At 54.1% G+C, this 27,916-nt stretch overlaps 1 protein-coding gene across 2 annotated transcripts in view; it reads left to right on the top strand.

Annotated features, from left to right (window-relative positions):
- Positions 1-6: 6 nt before the first annotated feature.
- The window catches only part of PMEPA1 (prostate transmembrane protein, androgen induced 1), a 45,106-nt gene continuing 17,196 nt past the window's right edge, over positions 7-27,916 (top strand). For both annotated transcript variants that reach the window (XM_035343918.1, XM_035343917.1), the window contains exon 1: positions 7-465. In XM_035343918.1, the coding sequence (XP_035199809.1) occupies positions 363-465 (103 nt within the window). In that variant the 5' untranslated portion in view covers positions 7-362. The remainder of the gene's footprint in view (positions 466-27,916) is intronic.

Genomic DNA, 27,916 nt, shown 5'->3' with positions numbered 1-27,916 from the left:
AATAATAATAATTAAAGAAGGAAAGCGAGCAAGCGCGGGGCAGCCGCCTCCAGCGGCCCAGCGGCAGCCGAGCAGAGGGGGCTCGGCGGGGCCGTGCCGTGCCGGGCCGTGCCGCTGCGGGGGGGGGGCGCTGCGCCGCGCCGGGTTTTTTATTTCCAATTTTTGCTCGCAGCTGCATTGCCCTCCCCCCGGCTCCCCCCCCCCCCCGCGCCGCGGAGGGGGGGCGCCCTTATGTGGTGCTGCCCGGAGAGCGCTCGGCGGCCGGGAAGTTCTTTGTGTCGCCGTCGCCTTCTTTTTTTTTATTTTTTATTTTTTATTTTTTTTCCTTTTTCCTCCTTTTTTTTTTTTTTTTTTTTTTTTAAATGTATAACTTAATGGGTCTGAACAGCACGGCCGTAGCTCTTCAGCCCAATGTGTCCTGCACATGCAACTGCAAAAGGTCTTTGTTCCAGAGCATGGAGATCAGTAAGTGCCCGGCCGGCTGGGGGGGGCGTGTAAGGGGGGGAGTGTGCAAGGGGGGCAGCCTGCATTGAGTGTGCACGCGTGGGGGGGTGCTTGCGTGGGAGGGTGCCCGCGTGGGGGGTGCCCGCGTGGGGGTGCCCGCGTGGGGGGTGACACGCCGGGTTGGTGTCACTCGTGGGGGGGTGACACTCGTGGGAGGTGGCGCGGGGAGGCGACGCGCGTGGCCCCGGGGCCACCCCGGCACCGCCGCCTCCCGCACCTCGGGTTCCCTCCTGGCCGCCGGAGCTCTCCCCGAGGCGCTCCCCTCTGCCCCCGCCGGGTGGTGCCGGGGGGCCCCGAGCCCCCTCCCGGGGTGCCGTGCCCTCTTGTCCCGGTTCCCCCCGCGTTGCCCCCCCCCCCCCCCCCCCCCGCTGGCACCGGCCACCCGGGCTGTCGGAGCTCCGGGGAGCAGCGAGGACAGCGCCTGCCCACCGTGGCCACCGCTGCCTGGCTGCCGCTGGCCCTCGCCCCTCTGGCCACGAAGGACTCGGAGATCGGGGGGAGCCCTGCTGGGCTGGGGAACGGGGCTCAGCTGGCTTCCGTGGTGCTTCCCGCGAGGGGAAGGCTTTGGGGGCGTCTCGGGCAGGGTGGGACATCAGGTTGTACCCCCCGAACACCTCGCTGCGTGCCCTGGGACCTAAACCCGATGCAAACTGGCCCAAAAGGAGAGCCCGGGGCAGAGCTCTCCTTGCGCACCCTCCTGGCGCGGGGCTGGGGCAGGCTCGCTCGCCCTGGGTGTAGGGGAAAGTCGGCCGAGCCGTGCCCGCTGCTGCGAGCACAGACTTTGCCCCGTTACTTCCGACGGGGTTGCGGAGCGGTTTGTTGGGGCCGGCATCCGTCCCTGGGTATTTGGGGCGGCTTTTGGCCGGTGTCGCCTGCCCGCGCCTCCTCAGCCCTGCTCCGTTCAGGTGCCTGCGTCCCGGGGAAGCTCTGCAGGCGTTCGCACGCCGGGACGGAGACGTGTTCCTGCCGAATTTTCGCCTAAACCATCTCCTTTGTACTGTATGCGCATTTAATCTTGATTTAATCTCATTCGTGTTCAGACAAAACTAAGCTGGATTTGCCTGATTTTATTAACACTGCCGGTACTGAATAGACCATTATTCTTCCCTGACTCGAGCAGGCCGGGCTAGGCGTGCATACCAATGGCAGCGTGTAAATAATGAAGATACAGTGCTTTTTTCTGTCAGCCAGTCAGCGAGCACGAGCTGTGTCCCACACAGTTCCAGGAGCAGAGCCTTGGCTCCGTGTCTGACCGAGGCTCGTGGGCACGGTACGAGTTGGGGATCCGGACAGGCAGTGCCTCTTGAAGGAAAACCTTCTCTTCCAGGCTGCTGGCGTGAGGGTTTGTTGGAAGCGCTCCGGCTTTTCCATTTTGTGCTTGGACCTTGCAGCGAGAGCATTTCGGTGCTGGTCTTCTTCTCTTCCTCAGCGTGGGACCGGCCCGGTGGGAGGCAGGTGCCTGGGCTGGGCGCTGTGTGTGTGCCACCCCTGGGATGTGGGGGGCACCCCAGGACCCCTCCTGGTGCCCCTTTTTGGGGCCGGACGGGCCCCGAGCCCCTGGAGCAGATGGCTGCTGTCAGCTGGCCTGTCCCCGTCACCTCCCAGAGCCTGGCACCCAGCTCCATCGCCGCTGCTCTTTCTCCCTTCATTTTTGGATAGGTTTTGTCGCTGCCGGTGCCTCGATTTGCCTGCTGCCGGCTGCGGGCAGTGCCGGGCTCACTGCTGTGGGACTGGGGTCTGTGGTGGCACTGCGGGGGCCATGACCCCATTGCCCCCTCCATCTGGCTTCGGTGGGGAGGGCAGAGCTGAGCCTCCCTGAGAGAAATTCGTTTTACAGCATTGCTTCTCTCAGATGGCTTGAATTGATTTACCTTTTCAATTTGACTTTGTGGGAACCTCTGGGCAGCTACCACCAGATGCTCTCTCGTTTCCCAGCCCAAAGTTACCATGCCGGCATGCTTTGGGAAAGTGGCAGAGCTGTAAACTCTCTTAATTTAACTCTCTAATTAGGTTTACCGTGCAACTGATCCCCAAAACTACTTCTTCGCAGGCTTTGCTCCGTGCGGTGGGCTGCGGCACGGCAGCAGCAGCTGGTCCCTGCGCAGCTCCCGGATTAGGATTAGGCGGGGGTTTGGGGAGGGGGCCAGGGCCTGCCCTGGCCGTGCCGTGGTGCTGGCAGCACTGGGCAGCAAGACGTCTGCGGCAGTGGTCACTAATCGCCTCAGCGGGGTGACGGAGGTCAGGGGTGAGCTGCGCGTCGGAAGAGTCCGTAAATAACTAATTATTTGGCGCGGCGGCGTGCCTGCCTCCCCGCCAGCTCCCTGCTCACCCGTGGCGGGCAGCACCGCCGGGTGGGTTTTCCAGCATCCCCCGATTGCTGTCCCTCTCCATCCAGCCCCAGCAGCGGGGACCTGACCCGCGCCAGGGCTGCTTCGTGCCCCACGGGGCTTTTCCAGAGGGGCTGAGGTGCTCGGGAAGGGCTGGGACGATGGGGTGAGCCGGGAGGTGGCAGGGGTCCCACTGTGCCGCGCGTCCTGCAGAGGTCTGGCTTCTGTGCTGGCCTTAGCCGAGGGGCCGGGGGGATGAGGTGCTGGGGAGGGCAGATGCTGGCACGCAGGTTTCTGTCCGAGGCTTTAAGGTTTTTGCGTTCTTTGGGTTAATAACAAACCAAGTGCTGGTGGCTCAAGCAGGGATCACACTCCTTTACACTTTGGGCTGCTTTTTTGGCAGATAGTTTCTCCCCTGACACCACATCAGTGGCAGTTCCAGGCTCTCTCAGGACGCCGTATAATACACATTCACTTATTTTTTCCTCCCCCCTTCAAGTTTTCCCCCAGGAGGTGAGCACCCGCAGGGAAGCCAGAGCTGCCACCGTCCCCTTAGCCGGCTGCAGAGGGTTTTCGCAAAGCGTGCTCAGGTTGTGGCTCTCGGTTTGACTTCGGCCAAACCCAGGAGAATCCCCTGCGTCCCTGGCTGCCTCCCCATCCGCGCTGAGCACTGCCTCTCGCCCCGGGCAGCGTGGCGGGGTGCACCCCACACCCCAGCAGCAGCACCGCGCCCTGGGGCACGCTCCCACCGTCACCCACCCGGCTGGGGCAGCACCGGGGTCGTAAAGGCAGGGGTGGTTTTGTGCCCTCGAGCAGCGATGTAATCGGAGCGTTTTATAATCAGGCTTGAATGGGAGAGTTAAAAGACGCAGAGGAGGAAATGGGAGGAAAAATAGTCTGCTTTTTTTTTTTTTTTTTTTTTTCATTTTTTTTCCTCCCCTGGGTGAACACCTGGATCGCGTTGCACCGCGCAGCACCGGCGAGGCGGGTCGCAGCCCCGCGACACCCGCGCTCCAGAGGCGCCTCGAATCATGCATAATGCAGCACGGAAACACGAGCTGGCTGATGCCTCCTCTTCCCTCGGCATCAGGGTGCATTCGGGAGGGTGTTTGACACAGTAAGTCCTGTTAGGCTGTGTCTGAAGGTGGTGTGTCACCTCCGCCCCCTGAACGAGCCCCTGGCTTGCCTTCGTTTCACCCGGTATTGTGCTTTGAGATTCTGCCTGTGAGAGCACTGACACTGAGGAGTGTGTGACATACAGCACCCCTGCTGCTTCCCTTCAAGGCAAGAGCTCCCAAGGTGAGGTCTGACACCTCCAAAAATATTTCAGGGAGCTGAATGAGCCTCGCGAGTGCTGCTTGCTTTGCAGACAGGGAGAAGAATACCTACCGACACACCTTCCCTCTGCTTATTTATTTCTGTTCGCTGTTCCTCACCAAATGTACTAACAGCTTTAGCTTTCCAGGGCTGAGAGTTGGCAGTTAGATAAATCCAGCTTTAGAATGAATTTGTAAACCTAAATTATAAATGGGTAGACGTGAGGAGACCTTTCCAGGGGAAGTACCAAAATACACGGTGTCACTAATAGGCAGTAATTAGAATCCAGCTCCTTTCCTGAGTAACTCACTGCGCAGTCATGTCTGTTGGTCTTGTTTCAGGTAACAGCAACCGTCAGAATTTGGTAACTCTAATTAGCTAAGAAAGGTCATTTATTTGCAATGGCTTTTCATTTTAAAACCCAACTGCCGCTTCGCTTCCTGCAGGGAGATCCTTGCGTGGTGTGCAGTTTATCTAATCAGATCCTTCGGGTTCCCTGATACCGTGCATCTCCTGGTGGCTGATTACATCCGAGGCAATAAAACCTGGCTGGGCAGCTCGCGAGGAGAGCTGTGCAAGGGCCACTTTGCTGCAATTAGCCAGAAACTTTGTTCACACCATGAGCACACTCCCAGACGTCCATAAAGCAAAGGAATCATTAATGTCGCTGGGGATGTTTTTCGCAGTGCTCATCCCGTCCGCGGGGCGGAATTGCCACCTGATTATTTTATAATTCTTTTGGGTGGCGGAAGGCAGGTCGCTTGGGCAGGTCCTAGGTGAGGAAACACGGCGGGGATCGGCCCTGCGGAGGCACTGCTCGTGCTGCATCGGGATTTCGGGGCAGGATTCCCCTCTATGGGCCCAGGATCTGACCTTACCTCTCTGCCTTTTGGAGCCGGTCCTGCAGGCTGCTGCATCCCTGCTGCATCGCTGAGGGCTTGGCACCCCTCGGGGTGCAGGTCCATAGCACGGGCATTGTGCACGAGACCAGGTACCTGCACGCCTCTGAGCGCCGAGTTCTCAGGACTTGAAGTGTTGGGGTAGTGTCTGTTGTACGTAGGCATACGCCCCTGTGAAGTTAATTGATTGAACACTGCAAGAAAATAGCTTAAAAAGAACTCGTTAAAGAAGTCGTTGGTAACCAGAGAAAGGAGTTTTTGGGTTTTGTTTTTTATTTTATTTTTTTTGAAGCAGATGGATTTCAGTTGTAGAAGTTTATCGTCCAAATCAGAGGATTTGGGGAGCTATTGAGAGTAAGGAGAGCTTTGATGCTTTGGCAAGGAATACAGCTTCCAAGGCAGCACTTTGATCTGCATTTTAAATGCTTCTTTGTAATGACAGTTTCACAATTTCTTTTCTCATTTTAAGTCAGTTCTGCAGAGGTATGTTGTGAGAGAAAATAGTAACAGCGCACATTATTCCTGTCTGCTTTGCAGCCAGCTGGAACTTGTAGTTCATCCCAGATCTTTTGGCTACTATGGTAAATTTATGATTACACCAAAAAAAGAAATTAGCGGAGATGTTAAATATTATCAAAGCTTTGCAAATCTTTTGAAATATCTCCAGTGTGAAACCTAAGCTTGCATTAGCATTTCTGCTGCAGCACGTTGCACAGTGTTTAGCTGAGCTCCCACCTAACACTGCAGGTTCCTGACTTGGCTTTTTTTTTCCACCTGGAAGGAGACGTTACCATTTAGCACTTGCATCCTTTTCGTCTTCCATTGCACCCAAAGACCCTGAATCAGAAGTCTTCTAAAGACAGCCTGCTGCTGCTGTAGCGGTGCTGGTGGGAACCTTTTTCTTCCCCTTCTATCTGCTGCACATCCTCAGATAAACTCTGTTTGGAGGGAGGAGGTTGTCATCGCCTACATATTCTTATACAAGAGAGCTCGTTGCCTCACTTTATGTAGTAGGGATGGAGTAGGAGAGGGGTAGGAATTGAGAACGTTTATAAAGGGTTTTGTTTAAACCTCGCGTAGCATCTTTCCTTCTTGTAGCTAGTTTGGGTTGGGTTTACCTCTGTTGGGCAGTGAGCGGCCTTAAGGATGAAGGACAATAGGCAAGTTTTCCCAGGTTGATCCAGGGCTGTGTAGTCGCTCTTTTTGTCCTGCTTTGGGCCTGTCCTGAACTCTGACTCCAAGGTGCACGAGGCTGGCAGCTCTGCTCTGCGCCAAGTTTAGCTGGTAGTAGGGAGGCTGCTTGCTTCGTCTGCAAGCTCAATGAGCCTCTGGAGCTGGGTCTTTAGGGTAGCAGCACTGGGATGCCTCAGCCAAACAGCATTTCGTTTAGCTTGTGTCCTTTTCCAAGATGCAGTGACTTTGTTCTGTTGGATGCCATCCCTGTTACTCTCCATCCCTCGCTGCTACAGGACACTGATGGGGTGGCTGCCAGGCGGCGCAGCCATGGGACTTGGAGATATAACACTCAGATGCACTGGTGCATGTTGTGGGGGTCAGGGCGGCACCAAGTCCCCCATCACCTTTCCATTTTTTTTCAACTTAACACTTCTTTTTGAGTGTGTAAAGGAAGATAGCATTGCTAAGGTTATAGTCGATACAGTACCCCCAATTTTCCCAAGTATTCAGACTTCTGATTCCCAGCTGATGCAAGACTAGGTACGCTCCATGTAGAGCAGGGCACGGTTGATCTATCTGTGGTACGTGGCAGTGTTGTCACAGGCTGTGGCATCACATAAAGATACCTTGCCCATCTTCTGAAACTTGCCTCACAAGTTGTCAGTGTTGGTGGACATCCACAGTCCTTTCAAGTGATTCGGCGTATTCAGTCTCGCACTTATCCTTAATAAAATGCCTCTGACTGGCTGATCGTCCGCTCGCAGTATATATTCAGGATCGTACATCCAGAAATGCAAGAGCTTTTGCACATGTGAGTTCTGTGATCCCTTCATGCCCTGCTCATGCAGGCAGTGACAAGGAGCCATGCGTGCGGCGTTTTGCTGGCATGAGGTGCGTGCTGCAGCAGGTGCAGCAGGATTTCCCCCGCTTGTGAACCTGGCCCAAGCAGCCCAGCAAAGCACAATTTAGCCTTGGAGAATGAGAGCTGGTTAACCCCCAGGCCTGGAACATACCGACAATGAAAAGAGGCGCTCGCAGAGAAATCAATACAACTTTTCAAGAATCATATGCAGGACGTGGTTTGGGGATTTTTTTTCGCTCTCTTCATCCTGCCCAATATGTTAAGTAGCTGGTTTGTTACTCTAACCCCCTACAAATGATTGTCAGTAATAATTCAGTAAAACTATGAATCAACTCTGCATGACTTTGTGCAAATAGACTGAGTAATTTCTTTGTTCTTTTCTTCTTACTTTGTAATTGGAGTCTGTAAAAGCCCAAAGGTTTGGTCTTGTGGAAAGCATGATTCATTTATTGGTGTCTGTGCCGACTAGTTATCTTTCAGTAATTCCAGAGTGCTGCTACAAGCCAAGAGTGATTCATACATGGCTAAGTGCACAAACAAATGGGGTCATGGCCATCTGCAGAAACTTTTCTAATCTATTTATGGTATCGGAGAAAGAAGTGGGTGTATTAAGGATGATGGAATAGGTGTCAATTACATTAGTGAATATGACCAGTTAAGTAACACTAACCATTACTCAAAAAACACATCTGCTCCTTGCTAAAGATCACTACAGGAGGTTCTGTTTAAATGCTAGCATAGGTCTGATACAAGAAAAGGATTGAGTGTCTAGCATGTTTCCTAAGGAAATCACCATCGGAATGGCTTTGGTAGTCTCCTCTACCTTCCTTGAGATGCAGACGATAACGTGCACTGTGTGTGTTTGTAGTAGCAAAGTCCTGGCCTTTGCCATTGCAGACCTCAGCCATTACATCCTTTACGTGCAGAATTTGGCTTAATATATAATTAACTTGTGGTTCATGATGATTGATAGTGTTTCCCATTTGCACATCGTGCAGAATGGCTGCACGATGTCTCGGTAGCGATGGTGGTGGCCAGGTGGGCTGTTTCTCCTCCCAGATGCATCCTCAGTGCTTCTGAGTTTCGGAGGGAAGCAGATCTGCGTCTTGTGAGGTGGCTTTCTTCTACCTCTGTGCCATTTTACTCATTGTGAGAATGAATTTTCCCCTCTGTAAGTGATAACAAAAGCAGCTCTGGCTGCACCCATTTCAGAATCGCTTTGTTCAGATTTTGGTGTTTCGGTTTGGGTTAGGCAGCGTTTGCTCGTGCCGTTCACTAGGGTGCCTGAGTTGGCTGAGACCTGCACGGCACGCAGGGGCTGTGCACCTGAGATGAGTGTACCCAACCATACCTTGTGGTTGCAGAGCTTGTGCTTCAGAAACCTCTCGTGGCTGCGGAGGCGAGTGGAGGTGCTGCGAGATCTGGCTGTGGATGTGGCCCCGAGCCCCCAAGCCCTGCCACGCTTGTGCGGACACTGCTCAGGTGCCACTGGTGTCTGAAGGACTTCGAGCACAGAGCTCATGGACTTAGGTTTCTGTATGTTGAATTTAAGCATCAGTGCTGGACAAAAAGGTGGAAGAATTTGGCAATATGAATTCGTTGTCCTTTGGCTGAAGCCAGGTAGGCTTTGACCATCCTGATGCACGTGTGCAGCGTGTGCTCACAGAGGGGACCAGGACACGGACGTGCGTGGTGTGCTTCGGAGAGGGAAGCGACCCCAACTGCTGCCCACAGGACTGATGTGCCTCTTCTGATGGCTGAATCCCTTTCTTCTCCTGCCCTTGCTTTATTTAAGTCAACAGATTGGGTAAGCCACATGCTAGCTTTACCTGCAGGGCAAGTGGGAAGGGAGCCGTGCCATTTGGATGAGTTCCTGAAGCCATCTAACCGCTGAGCGCCGAGACCAGCGTTCCCAAGCCCTGCTCCCCACCACTGTCCCTCTGAAGCTGCTCGCAACCTCTGTCCACCACCTGCAGCGCTGCCCTGGACGAGTCCTGGGAAATCTGTGTGCCTGTGGGGCTGTGTGCGGGGAGGGTAGGACATCTACCCCGCGGTGTTACTGTTGAGCACTCCGATTGTTGCGCTTTGTGCTAGTACCAACACAAAATGCCCCAGAAGTGACGCTGTGCCCCAAGCCTCGCACACCTCACCCATGCTGCCCTGCCCACGGTGCTGCCGGTCGTGGAGCTGCCAGCTCGAGGACGCTGGCTTGCTGCTAGGGCCTTGAGGGGGAATCAGAGCACAGTGGCACAGGGTCGGTCTTGTTCTTGGTGCCATCAGTGTCTCCAGGTAGCCCAAGCTGCGGGAGCCCAGCGACCCTGCCGGGGGATGTCTTACTGCTTTCCTAGAGGAGCAGCTCTGGCTCTGCCCGTGATTTTTCTGCTCTTTCCACCACTGTTGGTATTGTGCTCTGTTGGCTTCAATGACTTGGTCCCTTGTGTGCAGGTCAGGCTTGTTGGTACTGAGCTCTGAAGCTGCTTTGGGGTTAGGTGCCACCTTTAGGACCCTTAAGGATTTATGGACACTTGCTTCACACAATTTGGAGTAAAATGATACTAAATTGTGATAATTTTCCATATGATAAACAGGAGTCTCACTTCTGTTGTTACGGCTGTATTAGTGTAACGGGAATTTGCTTGAATTTGCAGATGCATTTTTCCATTTGAGGATGCGTTTCCCACTGAGCATCTTCCACTCCAGCATGCTCGCATACACACGTGAAACACGAGTAATAGCAGTCGCTGGCTTGTGATGCCACGAGTGTTGTGTTTCTCCAGCATGGCTTACTCGTGGCACCATACATCAATCGCTCCTTTTTCACCTCCTGCAGCGAAGGCAGGTGGAGGCTGCCCTGCGGATGGCCCAGAGGCTGCCTGAGGAGTGAGGCCAGGTCTGGCACGGGGCTGTGCTCTGGGTGCAGCCCCCTGGGTTCTGCACCTCCTGGGTCTGCTGGTGGCCCTTAATCCTCTGCGTCCTGGGTTTTCTTAGGAAATACTTCTCAGCATCCAATGACTTTCCATCTGGGCCTTAACAGTAAGGAACGATAAATGTGATGGACAGCCTCAATTTAAAAATTTCGTCCCATGCTTTCTATTAGTGCAGGGTTTTTTTGGTTGTTGTTGTTGTTAAAATAAACAATCACACAAAGATACCTGCATTTATGTAATTTTAAGTTCAGAAAGGGCTCAGCCCAGCTGGTGTGGCTGGGCAGCGGGGGAAGGCTCACACCGGACTCACAGCCCCCTGCGGGTGTTCAGGAATTTCCCTTTTGGCTTGACCACAGGGTTTCGCTGCTCTTCAGCCCATGAGTGCACTCCAGGCTCAGCAGGTTCGTGGCTTGGGAGGTGCTTCTCATCCCCTCCCGTTCTTGCTGCCTGCTCGTGGCAGGATCACGCTGTATCTCACAGCCATGTGTCTTCCTTGGTTACGCTTCCAGGGATTCGCAGGCCTGCGTTAAGGCTCTATTAAATTAAGCAAAGCGACCTTTAAAAATCTACATTTCAAGTGGAAGGAATGCTTTATGTAACGCAGGGGTATGCGAGGGGACCTAAATACAAGCTTAAATTGGCTGCTACAAAAATAGGTGTAATTGTTTTTCTGTGCAGTGATTTTACGGCGTCTGACTTCAGCGGCCCGATGAAATCCTGCCTCCAGTCTGCTCAGGGGATGGGGCCACAGGGGGCCGAGGAGCCACGCCATGGGACTGGCTCTAGGAACAGCCTTGCCCTGGTTTGCAAAATCAGATTTATCTATCGTTTGCTGAGGAGCTGTTTTGTTTGAAAGGCAGCTAGAGCATTGGTTCCACCTCACCCGTGTTTGCCCGTCAGGCTCGTCCTGCAGCACTGGGGCTGGCAGGGGCATGGGGTGTCATTTTCAGCGCTGTAAGGGCAAGCAGGTGAGAAACGGGTTGTTCCTACAGCTATACCCTTCTGAGTGTGTGCATGCCAAGAACCGCAGCGTTGTTTTCCAGCCCGATCAATGCAGCTAGTTAAAGCTGGATAATTTCGTGGCTGTAGGCACTCCTGTGGGCTTGGAGGAGAGCGGTGGCTTTGTTTCCCCCAGAGCTGTCACCTGGCCGCTCTGGGACTGGGAGCCTGAGGAAGTGAAGGGTATCATGTTTTGACCCTGCATCCTCACAGCAATCCAGATAGTCTTTCCTGTTTCTATATTTGAAGCCCTTCTGTTCTTCTGCTGGGAGAGGCAGAGCATCGGCTCTCTTGGGTAGCAACTGGCCCTTCCACTCCTGGCCAGCTGGTCCCCAGGTAGCTCCTCTCCATGGGCAGCAACACTCCTCTGAATCTTCCTAGCAGGAACTGGAGGAATGATCATTTCTTGGAGGTATCTTCAGCTAGTTAGGACTTAGAGTTGGTTTTCTTTCGAGCTTCCTAAAGGTCTTGCAAGAAGGAAAACTTGTTTGCTTTCCTAGGAGTGTCTTAGCCAGCACATGGGAGGAAAGCCTGGCACTGAGACAGGGTGGAAGAAGCTGAGATGTGATTTGTTTCTTCTTTGGAACTATCCCTTTTTAACTGCCCAAACAGCATTTCAAAGAAAATCTCTGCTCTTCTCTATCTTCTTCCAGCATTGTAATTCTATATAATCACTTTTCTTTCTCAAAAACAATAGGGCATGATTTATTTATTTTTTTGCAGAGGCAGGAAGGGATAAATTCCAGATGTTGCTGGTGTACACTTTTTTTTGCCTCTGTTTAATGTTTAGTAGCTTTCAGTAAATACGCTGCAAGAGGTGGGGCTGAGCTTTTTATTCCAGGCCGAATCATCCACAATAAATCCCATCTGCTGATGGGGGAGCGTATCTTGGCTGGGCGCTGGTGCGGTTACGAGCTGCTGCTGGCTGTCCAGCGTTGCAGAGGCGGTGGCCAGCAAAGCCTTGCACGCTTGGGAGCACGTTGCCCGCGGTCGGTGCAGTGAAGTTGTGAGTGGCAACGAGAAGCAAAGCCTGAGGGTGACCCAAGTGCTCCTCTGGGGTCTTTGCCCTCGCTGCTTCAGGGCTTTGCCGTCCCCTTCCCACCTTGCTGCTGTGCTCCGCAGGGAAAGCCGCATCTCCAGCCCCACGCAGACCGTGCTGCACAGCACCACGGGCACTTCTGCTTTCAACCAGCTCGGTGACACCCACGTCGGTGGCACCCTGACAGCCCCACTGCTGGCACGGGGCTGGCTCCTGCAGCCAAGCCTCGCCACGTCAGCGCCCGCGGTGCTTTTGCCCGCTTTTGGGAGTCTTTCTGCAAATGCAACTGAAAATCATTTTCCCGCAAGTGTTGCACAGAGGCATAGTGGGACAAACGTGGCTTGCTCCGTTCCCTGCTTCGTGTCGTTGCTTGTTTGACCAAGCACACTTCGTAGTGCTGGCAGCCAGGTGGGTTGCACAATCGGGGTCAGACAAAGCCGTGAGCAGGTGCTGGTCCAGCCAGCCCGAGTGCTGGGGCTGCGGCTGCAGGAGGGCTGCGGGCACTGCCTGGGGCTCTGCCCTGCTCCTCAGCTGCTGAGTGTGTCTGAAAAGGAAAACGAAAGTTATGTGTGAACGGAGGAAAGGAATGGAGGAGAGCCGGCGCTGGCTCAGGTCAGGGTCAAAGCACTGACTTTAAACCTTGCTCCTTCAGAGTTAGTTTTGCATTAAAAAGTTGACAAAACACATGGGGGAAACAAATGGCCAACTGCGAGCACATGAGAGCCAGGCAAGTCCAGAGGGAGGAGGCAAGGAACAGCTTCCTAAAATCCCGCCTGACTTCGGAGAGTCCAGCCTCGCTGCTCCCACGTTGCCAAAACGCCCCAGGCAATAACACCACGAGCTGGGCTCCAGCATCGCCTCGGCTCCAGCTTGTCCTTGCCGTGAGCATCGCCCTGCGAGGGGCAGGGGACGGCCGCTGCCTCCTGCTGCCCCCTGCCCTTCCCTCACTGGGGAACGGCCGGTCCTGACCCCTCCGGCTGCACACACAGCGAGGAGCAGGAGGAGGTCACGGCTTATTGCCACAAGGCAGCGTTGAGCTCAGGAGAATCCCTTTCCTTTCCTTCCCATCCCGATAAATGTCGGTGCTGCTTCCAGCTCAGGTGTGTGCCTGCACACCGGGTCTGTCGGCTGCCCACTGCCCTATCTGTGGCAATGCAGGCGACCCCTCGCCTTGGCACAGCAACATTTTCCTGCCTCGTGAGCACAGAGGATCGATTCGTGATACCTCCGAGCTCGTTCCTCTAAATCAGCGTGACTAAAAATCAGTGAGCTGGCCGGGCCTGCGGCTCCCGAGCTATTTGGCTGCTGCAGGAATTTCCAGCCACTCGCTGACCCTTCATCTTTTCCCGGGGTGAGAAAGTTGCTTCTCTCTGCCCTCTTGGGTGCGTGGAGGATCCCGTCTTCAGGCCTCGCAGGGAGGACCGACGTGTTTCTGCCACCTCCTCAACCCCTCCAGGCCCGTGCTGCAGCCTGCGAGCTGGGGCAGCCACGGCGCTGCCAATGTGCTCCTGGGTTAAAGGCTACTGAGATAGGGCCGTAGGACTTCAGACGGACTGTGGCAGGTACTAATTAGTGCCCTTATCAGCGACAGACGGTCCTTATGGGCTTCATAAAAAGGCTGTGTGTGCAGGTGCTCCCTGCAGAAATCCCCTGCAGGATGGCGTAGCAGCCGGTGTCCCGTGGGCGCTCCCGAGCCTTCAGCTTTTGCTGGGGGCCCGCGGGGACTCGTGCCCGTGGTCATAGCATGTTTGCGAACGCTGAGGTGCTGCTAACCGACAGCCCGGAGAGAAGTAAGGGGTTGTCTTTTCTTCCAAACTTGTTGCTGCGTTGTGCCTCCTGTAAAAATGCCTCAGGTATCTCTGCTGGAGTTTGTGCGGGGCTCGGCTGGGGATCTTCACCCCATGGCTCAGATGGCTCCTGGCAGAGACCATGCCAGGGACAGGAGCTCTGGTGCTGGTGGATGTGGTGGGGAGCTCTCCGGGGTGGGCTGAGCGATCCCAAGCACTTTGTGGGCCTTTGTAGGGTTTCAGCAATTCATCGGGAGAGTCGTCCGGCAGCGCTGGGGGAGAGCGGTCCCAGGAGAGCCCTGTGTGCTGGCACACTCAGGAGCTTGGCCTGCAGCTGCTGGTGTTGAAAAAGTGTGTGGGGTGGTTTCCGAGAGCGGTACGGAGCTGCTTGTGTCGGGCTTAGAGCTCCTGGGTGCTGCGGTGGCTGCAGGTGTCCCTGGGGCCGCCACGGTTGGCTGTGGGGGAACCTTACACGAGCCAGCCCCTGGCATGGTGGCTCCTGCGGAGACGGGCGCTCTCTGCTTGCTTCCAAATGTTCCCTGGCTGCTGCTCAATTTACAGACATCTATCTCTGAGGGCTGGGTGCCTTTTGTTCCATGAATATTGTTCCGTTCATTGTTATTCAGGTTCATTGCTGACCAGCTTTACAGTAAGGAAAAAACTTTTGCGTATCTGTGAAATCAGATGGATAACCTGACTTTTTTCAAGACTCCTGTTGAGCGTGGAAGGGGCTGCCCGTGTTCAGGGCGGACAAATCGAGTCCTCAGGAGCCCGGCTGAACCAGCATGGGGTTTCAGCTGAATCTGCTTGCAAAAGAGCCTTTACTGTATTAGATGATATCATCATTGCATTTATATCTCTCTCTCAATTTAGATTTGAGTTTTGAGAGTACCTCAAAAGTGAGGTGTCGTTGCCCAGATGTGGTATCCCAAGTCTGCTAGAGAAGAAATGACTAAATTAAGTGTTAACAAGTGATGAATAAATGATTTTTTAAACAGCTAATCAATTATTATAGAGCCTGGGAAGTCAATAGAGCTTATGACCTTGGCTTATAACCGCACTTAGATCTTTAACGTGCTCGTAATACCTACAAAGCATTCATTAGGCTTTTATCAAGCATTTATCAGCAAAAGTCATAATCTAAAATGAGACAAAAAAGAATTATTATTTCAGTTGCGGTTCTTAGAGCCTGATGGCACAATTTGGTTGTGCAGCAGGATGGTCTTTGCCGGTGCCCGAAGGCTGCAGAACGCCACCGTGGCACGAGGAGCGTCGTGATGGCACCGCTGCACCTGGTTTGGGCACACCGGGGAGCAGGACGAGCTGCATTTCGTGGTGATGCCTCCAATCCCTGGGGGGATTTGCTGCTTGTTGTCAGAGCCCCGGTGTCTCTTGTGTTGTTACTCTTGCAGGAGGTGATTGCGGTTGCTTGATGGCTGTACAACTTGCACCCGTCACCTGGCCCTGTGATTTGGGAAGGCGTGGGAGCAGGGAGCTGTTCTGGCCCCGCTGTTCATCCTGCTTTACCCAGCCTTCCCTGTCCCACGTTGTGTGTGTGTTTGTGCCGTGGGGAGGGAGGCAAAGACGCAAGTGCAAGCATGCAATTTGCTTAGAATATAAATAGCAAAAATATGTGTTTTTTTTTTTTTTTTTCTTTTTGGGTCGAGTCATTCCCTCCAGTCTCCAGTCTCTTTTGTCACACGCTTTGGGGGGTTTTATTCCTACCAGATGGATATTATTTGCAGTGGGGTGCGGGACATTTCAGTAACCTCGCTGCCAGCTTCATTGTGCGGCCCAGCGAGGAGCTGCGTTTTCAGACCTCAGTGCCTGCGCAGAGGCGGGGGAAACCTCCGTGGGCTTTGAAACGCTGCCGTCTGCAGGGCTCGGCTCCCGCTATCAGATGGCTTTCTGCCTCGCCTTTGTTGTCTGGGTCCTTGTCTGCAGCTGCAGCGTGCCCGGCCGGGGCCAGGAGCTGCGGCTCGGGGGGAGCTAGGGGTGTCCCCGCAGGGAAAGCCAGCGGAGAGGTGGGATGGGGCGCAGGACCCGGAGCACGGCCTGGCATGGGATGGCTGGTGGCAGCGTCAGGCAAGGCTGGCACCACGGGGAGCCCCTGCCCAAGCCTCCAAGGATGCAGGGCTAAGCCCCACTTACATGGGGTCCAAGCAGATCCTGAGCACCACTGCTGTCCAGACTGACATGAGGGAGATGAGCTTTCACTGGGCTTTTTTTTTTATTATTTTATTTTTCTGTTTTTTAAACTGTGCTCCTTTCCTGCATCTTCCTGGTGACTGCTGGATGTCTCCAGCGTGGATGCCAGGCTCAAAGTTCTGTAAATCATTCTTTAAATCAGACGTGAAACTCTACCACCAGGAGGGGACTGGTTTGTGGTGCTTAGGGACATGGTGATACTGGTGGTAGGGGGATGGTTGGACCAGATGATCTGGGAGGGCTTTTCCGACCTCAATGATTCAGTGATTCTGCAGAGCCTCAGCCTCTGTGAGGGGCAGGCAGGGGGGCATAGGGGGGCACAGTGAACCCTGTGGGGCCTCGGTGCCTGCCCTCCTGCTTCTCCTGGGTGCTGGCCTCAGGGCAGGGAGGGGAGGAGATGCCATCGCTGAAGAGCTGCTTGCTTGATTTAGGAGCAGATGCACTTCAAAGTGAAAGGGTGAGGTGGAGGGTTTCCATAAAAAGTGTGACTCTGTAAGAATGCCTTGCCTGTTGATTTCTTAGTGGTCTGAAACCCGTCCAACACTCAGACCTCACCTGATCCCAAAGGCTGGGTGGTGCTCCCCTGCAGCGTTCCCTGGTGAAGTGCCCAGATGCACCGTCCTTCGTGGCACTGTTGTCGGTTTGGGTACTTTGTTATATTAGTCTAAATTGGTTTGTTTCCATAGCTGCGTGCCGCTGATAAAGCCTCATTGTAGGACCTGTCAGTCTTCCTGTGCACGCGTACCAAAAATACTTCACACGCGGCGTCAGAAGGCAGGCGGCCGGCTGGCAGGTGCCGGTCCCTGAGGGCGCGCTGGGTGCTGCACCTGGAGGTGGCTGCAGCGTGGCTCGGGGTGTCCCAAGGCATCCCGGATCTGTTGCTGCAGGAGGGATGGTGTTTTGGAGATGGGGTAGGGAGTGGTGGGGAGAAGAAGGTCAGGCGGTCTTTAGGGTGCAGGATTGGTGCCAGCTGGCTGCAGGAACAACCAAACTCCCCCCTCGCTCCAAATTCATCAGATTCTACTCCAAATGTTTTTTCACCTCACATCGAGAGCAGGTGGGCTTGTAACAGCTGCACAACCTGACTGAGCTGCTGGTGGAGGTTTGCTGGGCCGGTCCATGTGCTGCTGGTTGCCCCTGGAGGCCCAGCATGGGAGCTGTGGGCCCTGTGAACAGGTGAGGTGGCTACCACTTGTCCCTGGTGTTTGCCAGTCCTGTGCCAAGCATCCCCAAGGAGGTGCTGCAGTGCCCAGGGTGCTGTTGCACATCTTGCAGCACTTTCTGTGCAGGATCAGCCCCTGCTGCCTGGTGGGTGCTGGGCTCTGGGTGCCCACTGCTGCCCAGGGCACCGGGGCCTCCCCAGGGAGGCCGGGTGGTCGGGTTCCCCTCCGTGCTGTGCACCGGGCACGTCTGAGCCTCCGTCTGGTCTCTTCTAATGCATGGCTCTAAGCACTTGGTAATAGTGTTTTCTTTCTGGCAGAGACGAGGGAGGGCTTTTAATAGGTCTTTTGTTTTCCCTTCTTGCAGTTCTCTGGCAGTAACTTGCCATTAGTTCTAGCACTTATTTGGGGTATTTGCGTGGCACAACATCTCACTGAGTATTTTTACACGGGGGCACCTCCGATGTGGAAAAGCAAAGGGGCTAACTGGGGTCGCACAAGGGATGTGTCAGAGCTGGGTCTGGGGTTCAGACCCCAGACCCCTGAATGCTGACTGCTCCCTTGCCTTGGTGGATAGGGAGCATTTTGGCTCAGCCTGTTTCACAGCATTGAATGGTGAAAGCAGAATGTGAAGACTTCATGGAAGGCACTGCGCTGCTTGCCCTCTCTGTCTGCAGCCTGCGCTGGACCGAGGAGCAGGGTCGTTGCCTTTAGGCGAGGCGATGCCCGGAGGCAGAGGGCATCCCAATGGGGTTTGCACTGTGAGATCCCACGGGCTGCCCATTCCCCCTGGGCTCTGACCTGGAGCCGCTGTCAAGCCACGGGCAGGGGTTTGGGCTGGCACCTTGGGCCTCCCTCTGTCCTGCACCACTGCTGTGCAGGACGGGCTCTGGACGCTTCCCCAGCTGTGTGTTGGGAAGGGGCACGGGTCGGGGAGCACCCTGCTGCGGGGCAGGGATGCTCGGCTGGGGTGGGGACACCCTGCGGGGACTCACCCCGCGACCCCAGTGTGTGTGGATTTAAAGTCGCCCAGGCAGCGCCCAGAAAGAAATGTGCTTTTGAAATGCAGTCGGGATCACCCCCACTCCAGCTCTCGCAGGCACAGATGCTCAGCTGACACCAGCTAAATAAAAACCTTTTAGCCCATGCCAGGAAGTCTAGAGCAAACTGCCAAAAAGCATCTAGGACCAAGACACAAAACCAAGTCAGGCCTGAGCAAAGCACTTAGAAATAACGGATGGAACTGATGGGCTTCTGTCTCTTGGATTTTAGCACATGAGATGCTTCAGTCTCAGGGTTTTGTTGAAATAGAATAGTGCAATTTTAAAGGATTTTGGTACACGCAAAGCAAGTAAGTCTCCTTGCAAACAAGGAGAGATTTTTTTTTTTTCCTTAATGCAGACTTGACGTGAAGCATTTGTGATCCCCCCCCTCATCACTGCACTCCTCAGCTTTAAATCCAGGATGAGTTTTGCTGAAGGAGACTGTTCTCTGTGTAACTTGTAGGTATATTCAGAGATGGGACCTGAGCCCTTGCCGTGTGTCTGCATCCCCCTCGTGCTGGCCGCGTGCTCCCGGAGCTGCGGTGAAGGAGAGGGGCCTGGTACGCGCACAAGTTGGTAGCGAGGTTCTTGCAGGGTCTCTCTTTTTTTTTTTTTTTTCCTGGCAAGAAGACACAACAAAAAAATTGGCAGGCTTGTACTTTTTATTATTGAATTAAAATCTATTAAATACTATCCGAGAGCCAAAACCTGAAATCCTTATTAGGCAGTGCTATCGGTGAAGTGAATACTTCTGGATCTGGCACTCTTCCTGCATCCCGTGTTTATGTGCGTGTGCATTGTGTGAAGAGCGAGCGTATGAAACTCAAATAGAGGTTTTAAATAGGAATAACACCGGCAGCTATTTCTCAGTGAACCCAAGGCTGCGATGCGTCTGGCTCTTGCCAGCAGGAATTGCAGAGGCAGCTCATGCACACCCCGTGGCTGATCTGACAGCTGCAGCGTCGGGGCCGGTTCGCAGCCTTAGTGCCGCTAAGCAGAAGCGATGGGGTTTGTGTGGAGCGGGTCCGTGCCTGGCGAGCCCGGCTGGCTCCCACCTGATGCCGGTGCCCTGAGCGTGGAGGGAGGGGACGAAGCTGGGGCTTGCGGAGTATGGCTCAGAACTGGTGGCATTGCCCTGTGGGCAATGGGCTTGGTGTTCCCATGTCTTTCTGGGGAGTCAAAAGCAGTAACAGTAAACAAAAAATTAAGTTGCAGGCACTCACCAGAGAGTGATTGGCTGGAGACCTGCGGGGTCAGATCCTGCACCACGTCTGCAGCCCCTGGAGGCAGCCCTGGCAGAAATCCCACGGTAGTGTGCAGAGCAAGGTGTCTTTATGGCCTCAGGCCTCACCCAGCCAGGGAACACACAGCATGGCACAGCTGGGTGACTCCGATAGGGCTTGACCTCTGCTAAAAACCTTTAAAAAGGCTTCCTGAAGTCTGGTCTGTCAGCTGCAAGGTGTGTGGGGTGCTGGATGGCACGTGCCCTGGGAAGGTGTCCATGGCACCTGCGATGGGATGAAGGATGCTGTCTGTGTGGGGCGAAACAGTGCTAAATTAAACTCTCCACAAGGGGAGGAAAGCACCCAGCCCCATTCTTACTGCTCATTTTAGTAATTTCTTCCAGATAACCTACACATCTGTGTCAGTGCAATTAAAAGAGAAATTCTGCCTAATGAACAGTTGTAGCCCTTGGGCTATTGTGGAATGAGCAAGTGAAGTTGGAAACAGTCTTATTAAAATAATAATTAAGAAACAAGGGTGGGGAGGCAGAGGGAGGCGCAGCAAGGTGGCGGTGGGATGCAGTAGGGTGAGGAACCAAGAGATGCTGTGGTGAACCCACCTTGCGGCGCTGCTGCCCCTGCCCCAGTGGAGCACCCAATGGGGTATGGGTGCAGCGGGGGCTGGCCATGCCCCCCAGATCCCTTATCCTGCCCGTGGGTTTGGCTCGGTCTGTGGCACAGCCAGGCAGAGCCGTGGGACACCAGCCCTGTGTTGCTTGCCGATCCGCCGTGGGCAGCCTCGGTCGGGGTTGTTGAGCCGTATTTTGCATATATCCTCTGAGATCTGCAACAGCTGATAAAGCTCAGGAAGGGAGGAGAGTTTCATGGGTTAGGCAGGGTTGTATCTGCTTTTGTTTTTTTACAGAAAGCTGTCCTTTGTCAGGAAAAAGTAGGAACCCTGTGCTCACCCCCAGAGTTTGCATAGACTTTTCTCGCTGGGTCGCTGTCCTGAGGACAGTGCCTGCCCAGGCTGAATTGGCAGTGACTGGCCAGTTTGCTATGCGAGACAGTTTCACCCTTCTGCTTTCAAGTAAATAAAAAAAATAAAAAGTCCTTTTCAGTGTTAACCCTTTGAGTTTTAATAGTGTCTCTCCACAAATCCTTGTTTTGTAGCAATTAACGCTCGAAGCTAGCTTTTTAAAACTTAACCACTCCTCTGTAGAAATGCATGTGGCACAAAGATAGCGATGTCTCAGAGTAACAATAGAAAAATAAGCAAATGCCAAACAATGCTGCTGGAATGATACATCGGAATGATTTTAGTGGGATTTAGATCTATAAGCTATGGAGTTTTTTTTTGTTGTTCTTTCTTTCTTTTTAAATGGCTGTGAACCAAAGTGATTACTTATCATTTTCGTTTTAACTCCATCTGACAAATCGTTTTAGATGGAGAAAGCAATACTGCATCTTTAAATGGCTACTCTGTCAGCGCATCTTGCAGGGCTTTAAATGCCCTTTGTTATCGCAGTCTAGACAGGACGCAGGCGGAATATTTGATATGTTATAAGGCAAAGATTTGACAAGGTTGAATTAATTTACTGGCTTATTTAAAACGGTATTTCAAAACATTTTTCTTTACAAACTTGTCTTTCTCTCTCTGCCTATATATATTTTTTTCAAAGTTAGTGCCGTATGTTTCAACTGTTTAGACTGGGAGAGGAGACATTAGCTTACTGCAGCCTGCAGTACTTTAATTGCCCTTTTTATGACTGTCTAGACATCATGCAGATGCATGTTTGTGGTGAGAAGACATTTCCCCCTCTGGTTATACGATAGTCTGAAACCTTTACATTGCCTATCTCCTTACCCCCTCTGTCCTGGAATGCGTTTTACTCCCTCCATCTCTGAAAAAATCACTTCTTCTCTGGTGAATTTTTTGAAGGACACTTCCGTCCCCCTTTTTTCGTGTTTTTCAGGGTGTTTATTTGCAGGTGCTAATGCTTTTGGGGGGAATAAAGGTACGTGGAGCAGATCCCTTGCAGTCAGCCCCACTGGTGTGTTGGTGGGGTTGCGTGCCGGTTGTTTTGGTGTGGTTCCCCGGGTGTACCTGCGAGGATTTGTGCGGGTACCCGAGCACATGGAGCTGCCTGTTTGTTTGTGTTCCCCGCGCCATGAGAGCCCGGCCAGGTTTAAGAATGAAAATATCAGCACGGTTTGAATGGGTTCCGAGTTTTAGTTATGCAAATTGGGTGCATTAATTAACCCCGTTGCTATAGCTACTGCTTTATTGTTAAACGCAGTGAAAAGGGGACAAGCTGTGTTGCTGGATAATCCTCCCCTCTGTGCTCTTCTTCCCCTGGCCTCCCAAAGTCTTCCTCCGCCCCGGCGCGAGGGCAGCTGCTGCGCCGCCGTCCCTGTCCCCATCCCTGTCCCCGTGGGCAGGTGGCGGTCGCCTGCGGTGGCTACTGAAAAGCCAAACGAGACGTCCCCTCGGTGCAGAGCGAGGGGCGCAGGGGAACGGGCGAGCCGAGGGGCTCCTCGCCCCCATGGCCTCATCCTGCCGGCCTCCCCGAAAACCCTTTGTTGGTGCTGACCTCGCTGGGCGGCCGTAAATTTTCCGCTGTGGCCCCGTGTCATCAATCTGCCTTCTGGTGGCTGCGCCGCATGGGAAAGGTCCCGGCACGGGGGTGGGGGACAATGGAGGGGCGCAGATGGGATGGGGACAGGGATGGGGATGTGGCACCTCATCCTGCCCAGCCAGTAAGAGGAGCACCAGCCCAGGTCTTTGCCCCAGAAACTGGCCCCGTTCAGCACTGTTGGGGCTTACCTGAGAGAAAAGCTGCCTTTTTTGTGTCTGCTTCAAGACACGAATGCATCCCACCACCCCAAAATGTGGACCTTCAGCATACCTGCCGCCGAAGTTATTTCAAAGCTTTCTCGTGCTGTTGCTGCAATCAGGGTGGAAGTTCATTACCTTTTAATTTAATCAGACTCAGGGTGGTTTTTCTCACCTCCCCCATTTGCCCTGGCATATGTGTATGTGTACATAAATATACATTTTTTTTCCACATACCTGCATGAGAGTACACGCATACATTCCCTCCCATCTGGTGGCGTTCAGACCAGTTCAAGAACTGAACTTGAACGTTGCAGTTACCAAACGCAGTGCGTCTGTGTGGGCACTTGGATGCAATTTGCATTTTTATCTGCAGTGCCCGATTGTCTGTGACTTCAGATTGCATTTGTTCCTTGGAAATAACCGGCCTCGTCAAATGTCACTTCTTTTGCAAGTGAAAGCTGCAGAGCTATGTAGAAGATAACGGCACTTAAAAAGAGGTACAGAAAGGAGAGGTGTCCCGCTGATAAGGCCCTGGGCAGAGCTGAGGAAATCCGGTTTCGATTACAGCCCAGCGTGGCTCTGGCCAGCTCGTCCTGTCTGCATTTCAACACCCGTCTGCTCCCAGGCTGTGCCGCAGGCTGGGTGCCCCGGGGAGGAGGGTGAGGAATGGCATGGGGGGCTGGAAGGGGCTTTACCTCCACTGCCTTGAGGCCTGGGTCAGCCAGCACATGAGCACGCTGCTTGGTGCTGCTGCCTGACCTGTGTCTTCTGCAGGTGCCTGTGCCCCGGTGCTGGTTGCCACAGGGCCATGGGATGCACTGGGCTCATGGCTAGCTGTACGGGGAGTACGAGTGGCAAGGGAAACTTCCCAGAGGATGGCCAGTGGGGTGTATGGAGGAAAGGCCCCATTACCGACAGCACCCAGCAGTGTGAGGCTGTGGTCCCTGCCCAGGCGGTGCCCGATTCGGGTGGCAGCCACCAGCCTCGGCATCCCCGTGCTGGCTGGTTTGGATGGGGCGGCCCAGACAGAACCTGTGACACCTTGCTGCAGTGTTCATTTCTGTGTGTAACATCACCACGGTGTGCTGCACCTTCCTGGTGTGCAGAATTAGGGCTGTCCTGGTTCAATCCACCTGGCGGCTGGTGGAATGAGTGCCCTCAGCATCTCTGCAGCAGGCTAGAGCAGGCCATGGGCATCACATGCACTGGGGGCTCTCGAGGTACAGGCCCTGTGCGTGGCAGCAGTTCCCGTTACATCCAGCGACAGGGCTCTGACAGTCAGAACCCGACCCTCTAATTGCTGTGAGCTTTCTGGAGAGGTGGCGAAGCCCTCCCTGGATGCAGTGTTTGCTCTCCTCCGAGCGTCCGTGACTGGCAATTTGTCTGTCGAAACAGATGTGGGCAGCAACAAACATCTATTTCTATAACTAGAAACAAATTTGGTAATTGCCTCTTTCAACAGGACTTGCTCAAGCAGGAAATGAAATTCCTAAATGGCAGTTAGCAAAAGTATTTATAGCTAAGTTCATAAATGAGACGTGCTTTCCTTTGTCATGAGATTCTGCTGCTTGGAAGGAAAAAACCTCCGGCAGCAAGCCGCATATTGATTGATCAGGAGTGTTTCCAGGGTACGCGAAAATGCTTATTTATTAATGCGTTTATTTTTACTATCTGTAGCAACAACCCCGACAGAACCTCTTCGGTCTCCCAGGGTCACTTGGCAGGGTTTCATCCGGATGTAGTGCGCTGTGTCTTTTCAGTGATTTTCGTCAGTCTGATCCGTGCTGTGCGGGGGTGTGCGAGGCCTGCAGCTCCTGGCCCCGTCTCCCACCCTGGATGCCTGCGTTTGTGGTGGTGAGGAGGTGTTTGGGGCCGTGCCCCCTGCTGGGGTGGATGTGGGGTGTCGGGGCCCGATGGAGGGGTGATGCGGGGTGTCGCGGTCTGGTACCAGGGTGATGAAGGGCCTCGGGGTCTGGTGCTCTGCAGAGTCTCAGCTGACAGAGACGATGCTCTCATTCACCCCAGCTTGGAGGGGCCATGAGAGCTGCTCAGAGTTTCCTAGTGAGCAAGCAAATTTGCTTATCTTTCAAGTGCAAAATCAAAACTACTTTATTCTTTTAACTCCCTTGAACTGTCCTTACCCTTGGGAGAAACTTCAAAAGCGGCGTACTCCTTGCAGGAATTTCAGTAGGCTTGGATCGAGCTTGCTGTGCTTACAATATGTCATCTGAAAATACCAAAAGGGGAGGGAGCACAAAAAAAGGGTGGAAAATGGTGGGAATACGCAAAATTTTAGAGTCCAAATGTCCTGAAGAACCTCCCTAGTTCCCATTGCTCTGGCGGGGCTGGTTAATGTCTCTAAGTCTTTCTCTAAACACGTTACCAGCTGACAGGTCTTTGTTGGGAGCCAAAAGGTGTCCCAGCTGTGAGAGCTGCTGACCCCAGCTCGAATGTTTGCGATCCCCGTGTAAAAGCAGAGAGCCGCCGTGTCCATCGTTCCCTTTTGGCCTCTGAATGCAGCCCCGCTCCCTGTGGGCCCCTATAGCTGCAGCCATGGCCCTGCCAGCCTGGGAGGTTCACCTGTAGGAACAGCAGCGGCGGTGTGACCAGGGCAATCACTGGGTTTTAGGGACTAAGACATTTTCTGAGGCCCAATGCTGCCGATGCTTCCACAGCTGTAAGCACGAAATGGGGCCATTTCCTTTGAAACAAACAGAAAAAGGAGCGGGGGTGCAGGATGAGGCCATCGCCAGTGAGTCAGAGGACGTGATGCTTGATTATCCAGGGTGACAAACGAAGAAAACGAACTATATTAAACGCAGTTAGGGTCCATGCTTTGGCACTATGCACATGACTTCTTGGGCCCCCGTTGCCCATCCTCCAGCAAGGGGTTTTCTCAAGCCAGCCCCTTCTGCGGGTCCTGGTGCCAGAATCATCCTGGTGCATTCAGCAGGGCCAAATCCAGCGGGCCCTTCCCAGCCATCCTGCCTGCTGCCACGGGCCTGATCCTGCTCTCTTTTGTGACTTGGTGTTGCTGCTGCAGCTTCAGGATGCTGCTGGTTTGTGCCCGTGATGGTAGTACAGTGTTCTGTATCCTCGGTACTTCCCATGCTGCCTCGTAAACAAACACAATTGTTGACAAGCTGATGGGCCCTTTGTATGTGGTTTTATGGAGGCATTATTTAGGAGATAAATGTAGCAGATAAATGCTGACACACAAATATTGCAGTCGTGACTTTGCCTGGTCTGATTGTTTCGAAGATGACCTCGCAGACAAATGGCAGGGGCTGAGTAATCTGCCGTCTGAAGTTCTTTGTTCTTTCGTCTCGTCTTCCCCGGGCAGGGGCTCAGGGAGCAAGAGCATCGGTCCCCAACAAGTGGAGCTTGGCATCTGCTGGGTGAAATTGCTCTGTAAACCAGGAGCAGCGCTTGGTGCTGCGCCCGCGTTGACAGCCCTTGGATTCCAGCTGTTGCCTGGAGCTGTTTTGGTTCTTGCTTAAATTAGAGCAGTTGCGATGCGATGCTTAGCATAATGGGCATGTCCCCTCTCCAGGCGGGGCTTGGATGGATAGGACGGTGCTGAGCTGCTGCACCAGGCTGGGTTGCTGCTGTGCCAGGGTGCTTTCCTCCACAGCGTGTGTATAAACAGGGTGCTGGTGCTGGCCTGTGGGCTGCAGCAGAGCCCAAGCCCCCAGCAGCTGCCTGCGGAAGGGTTAGGAGGTGGTTCCCTGGTAAAAACAGAGCTCTGAGGGGTGCCGGCACTCAGACGGCTCTTCTCAAATTCACATTCTTTAGCTTTGAGTAGAAAAATGAGGTCCACAGTTTGGCTATGTTGCTTAACCCACATCCTTGTACAGAGGCTTTGATGAGTATCTGGCAAAGCCATCGCACTTCAGCTGGACTTGGTTTGTTGAGTTTAACCCACAGGTCCTTCCAAGGAGCCGCAGGTTGGTCCGAAGTACGCCTAGACCACACCGTAACATCTGTCCCTGGCTCTCCAGAAGTGTGGCAGGCACAAACACAAAGCCCCTGTAGGGCTCTGGCAGAAGCCCCCCTATGTGTGCACGGGGACATAGGGGCTGCAGGAGAGCTCTGGGGGTGCCCCCCTTGGTCCAGGTCTGCAGCAAGGCAGCTCAGTGATGCCAGCTCCTGGCCTTTCTGGTTCTCTGCTCACAAAACACCGTGTTGGTGTGTATGAGGCAAGGTGGCTCAGCGTGTCCTCAGCTGCCTTTTTCTGAAAGTGGCCGGGACTCGTTCTGTGCCCTGATTATTGGGGCATGCAAGGTAGCGGGCGGCTCGCAGCTGCTGGTGGAAGGACAGCCTGTGTGCCTCTCCTTGCTCTTGCCGGTGCCTGGGGGCATGACAGCAGCTGTGGGGCTCTGAAATGGGTGTGGGGATGGGAGGGGAGCGGGTCAGGCTGTCCAGGAGCTGCTGGGATGGATCCATGTGTCTGGCTCGCTCCCATACCCCGACCCACTTCCCCCAGCACCGCCACTGCCTTCGACCAGAGGTGTGGGTGCTGAGGGCAGCTGGAAGGCAGACCCCTCTCATCTGCTTTCATCTCTGCCTCCCCGCTGGCAATAAGCTCGGTGCCAAGGCAGCACGGGGCTGTTGGGGAAGGTGCTGGGTCGTGTCCTCACTGTGCCTCCCAGAGGTGGTGTAGGCAGGGGAGCATGGACTGCTGGACCAGCGGCTGGGAAGGTGTTTGCTGTAGGGTACTGGGGCAGCAGCCCAGTGGGTGCTGAAGCTGGGAGAGGGGGACCTCAGTCTGCCCCTGTTCCATCTGCGCTTTGTGGGGCTGTACAGGCTTGTTGGGAAGCCTTGAGGTTACTGGCCCCATAGTGCTCTTGGCTGAAGTCCTTGTGTGTCCCTGCTTGGCACCCCACAGAGCTTGAAAGCGCAGGATTTAGGGGATCACAGGCAAGGAGAAGGATGTGTGGACACTCCTCAGCCCCAGGCTTCGCACTGTTGGCAGCACCACTGATGTGGGCTTCGTTTCTCCCCACCACTTTCCTCTTCCTTATCGGCACGCACTCTGCCAAAACGTGTCTGTACCGTTACTTATTTTTAATACATTTTTTATGTAACTACAGCGCTGCCATCAAGGGCTGCAAGGAACCTGTTCAAGCAAAAGGTGCCCAAAGGTGGGGATGGAGAAAGCTGCAAGGAGAGGAAGGAGACAGGGCTGGACACGTCTCTGTGCTGCCGTCCTGCTGCCAGGGCAGCTCCGTGTGTCAGAGGTGTTAATGGAAAAGGAGAGCAACAGTGCGTGATGGGGGCTCACAGCGGATCCGCGAGCACTCTTTATTAATTCATCCCGTTGATTTTGCCACGTCTGGTGTGCATGTGCAGAGCCCTTCCTTCCCGGGGTGCATGTGGGGCTGTGCTGGGGAGGGGGCAGCTGGGCTCACCTGGATCCCCAGGGATTAGGGACATGCAGTGTGACACAGGGGTGCCGTCGCATGCAGCTGGCAGCAGGCAGCACTTCATTTATGGCTTTCGTGACCTTCAGGACTGGCCGTGACCCGACCATCCCCAACTGCAGGGCTTGTGCCGGAGGCCGGTGTGGCTCAGCCCAGTGCTGCCACGGGGGGGGTCCCGCTGCC

The sequence above is a fragment of the Oxyura jamaicensis genome, chromosome 20 (genome assembly GCF_011077185.1).
Source record: "Oxyura jamaicensis isolate SHBP4307 breed ruddy duck chromosome 20, BPBGC_Ojam_1.0, whole genome shotgun sequence".
Taxonomy (NCBI): domain Eukaryota; kingdom Metazoa; phylum Chordata; class Aves; order Anseriformes; family Anatidae; genus Oxyura; species Oxyura jamaicensis.
This window is presented reverse-complemented; position numbering and strand designations above follow the sequence as displayed.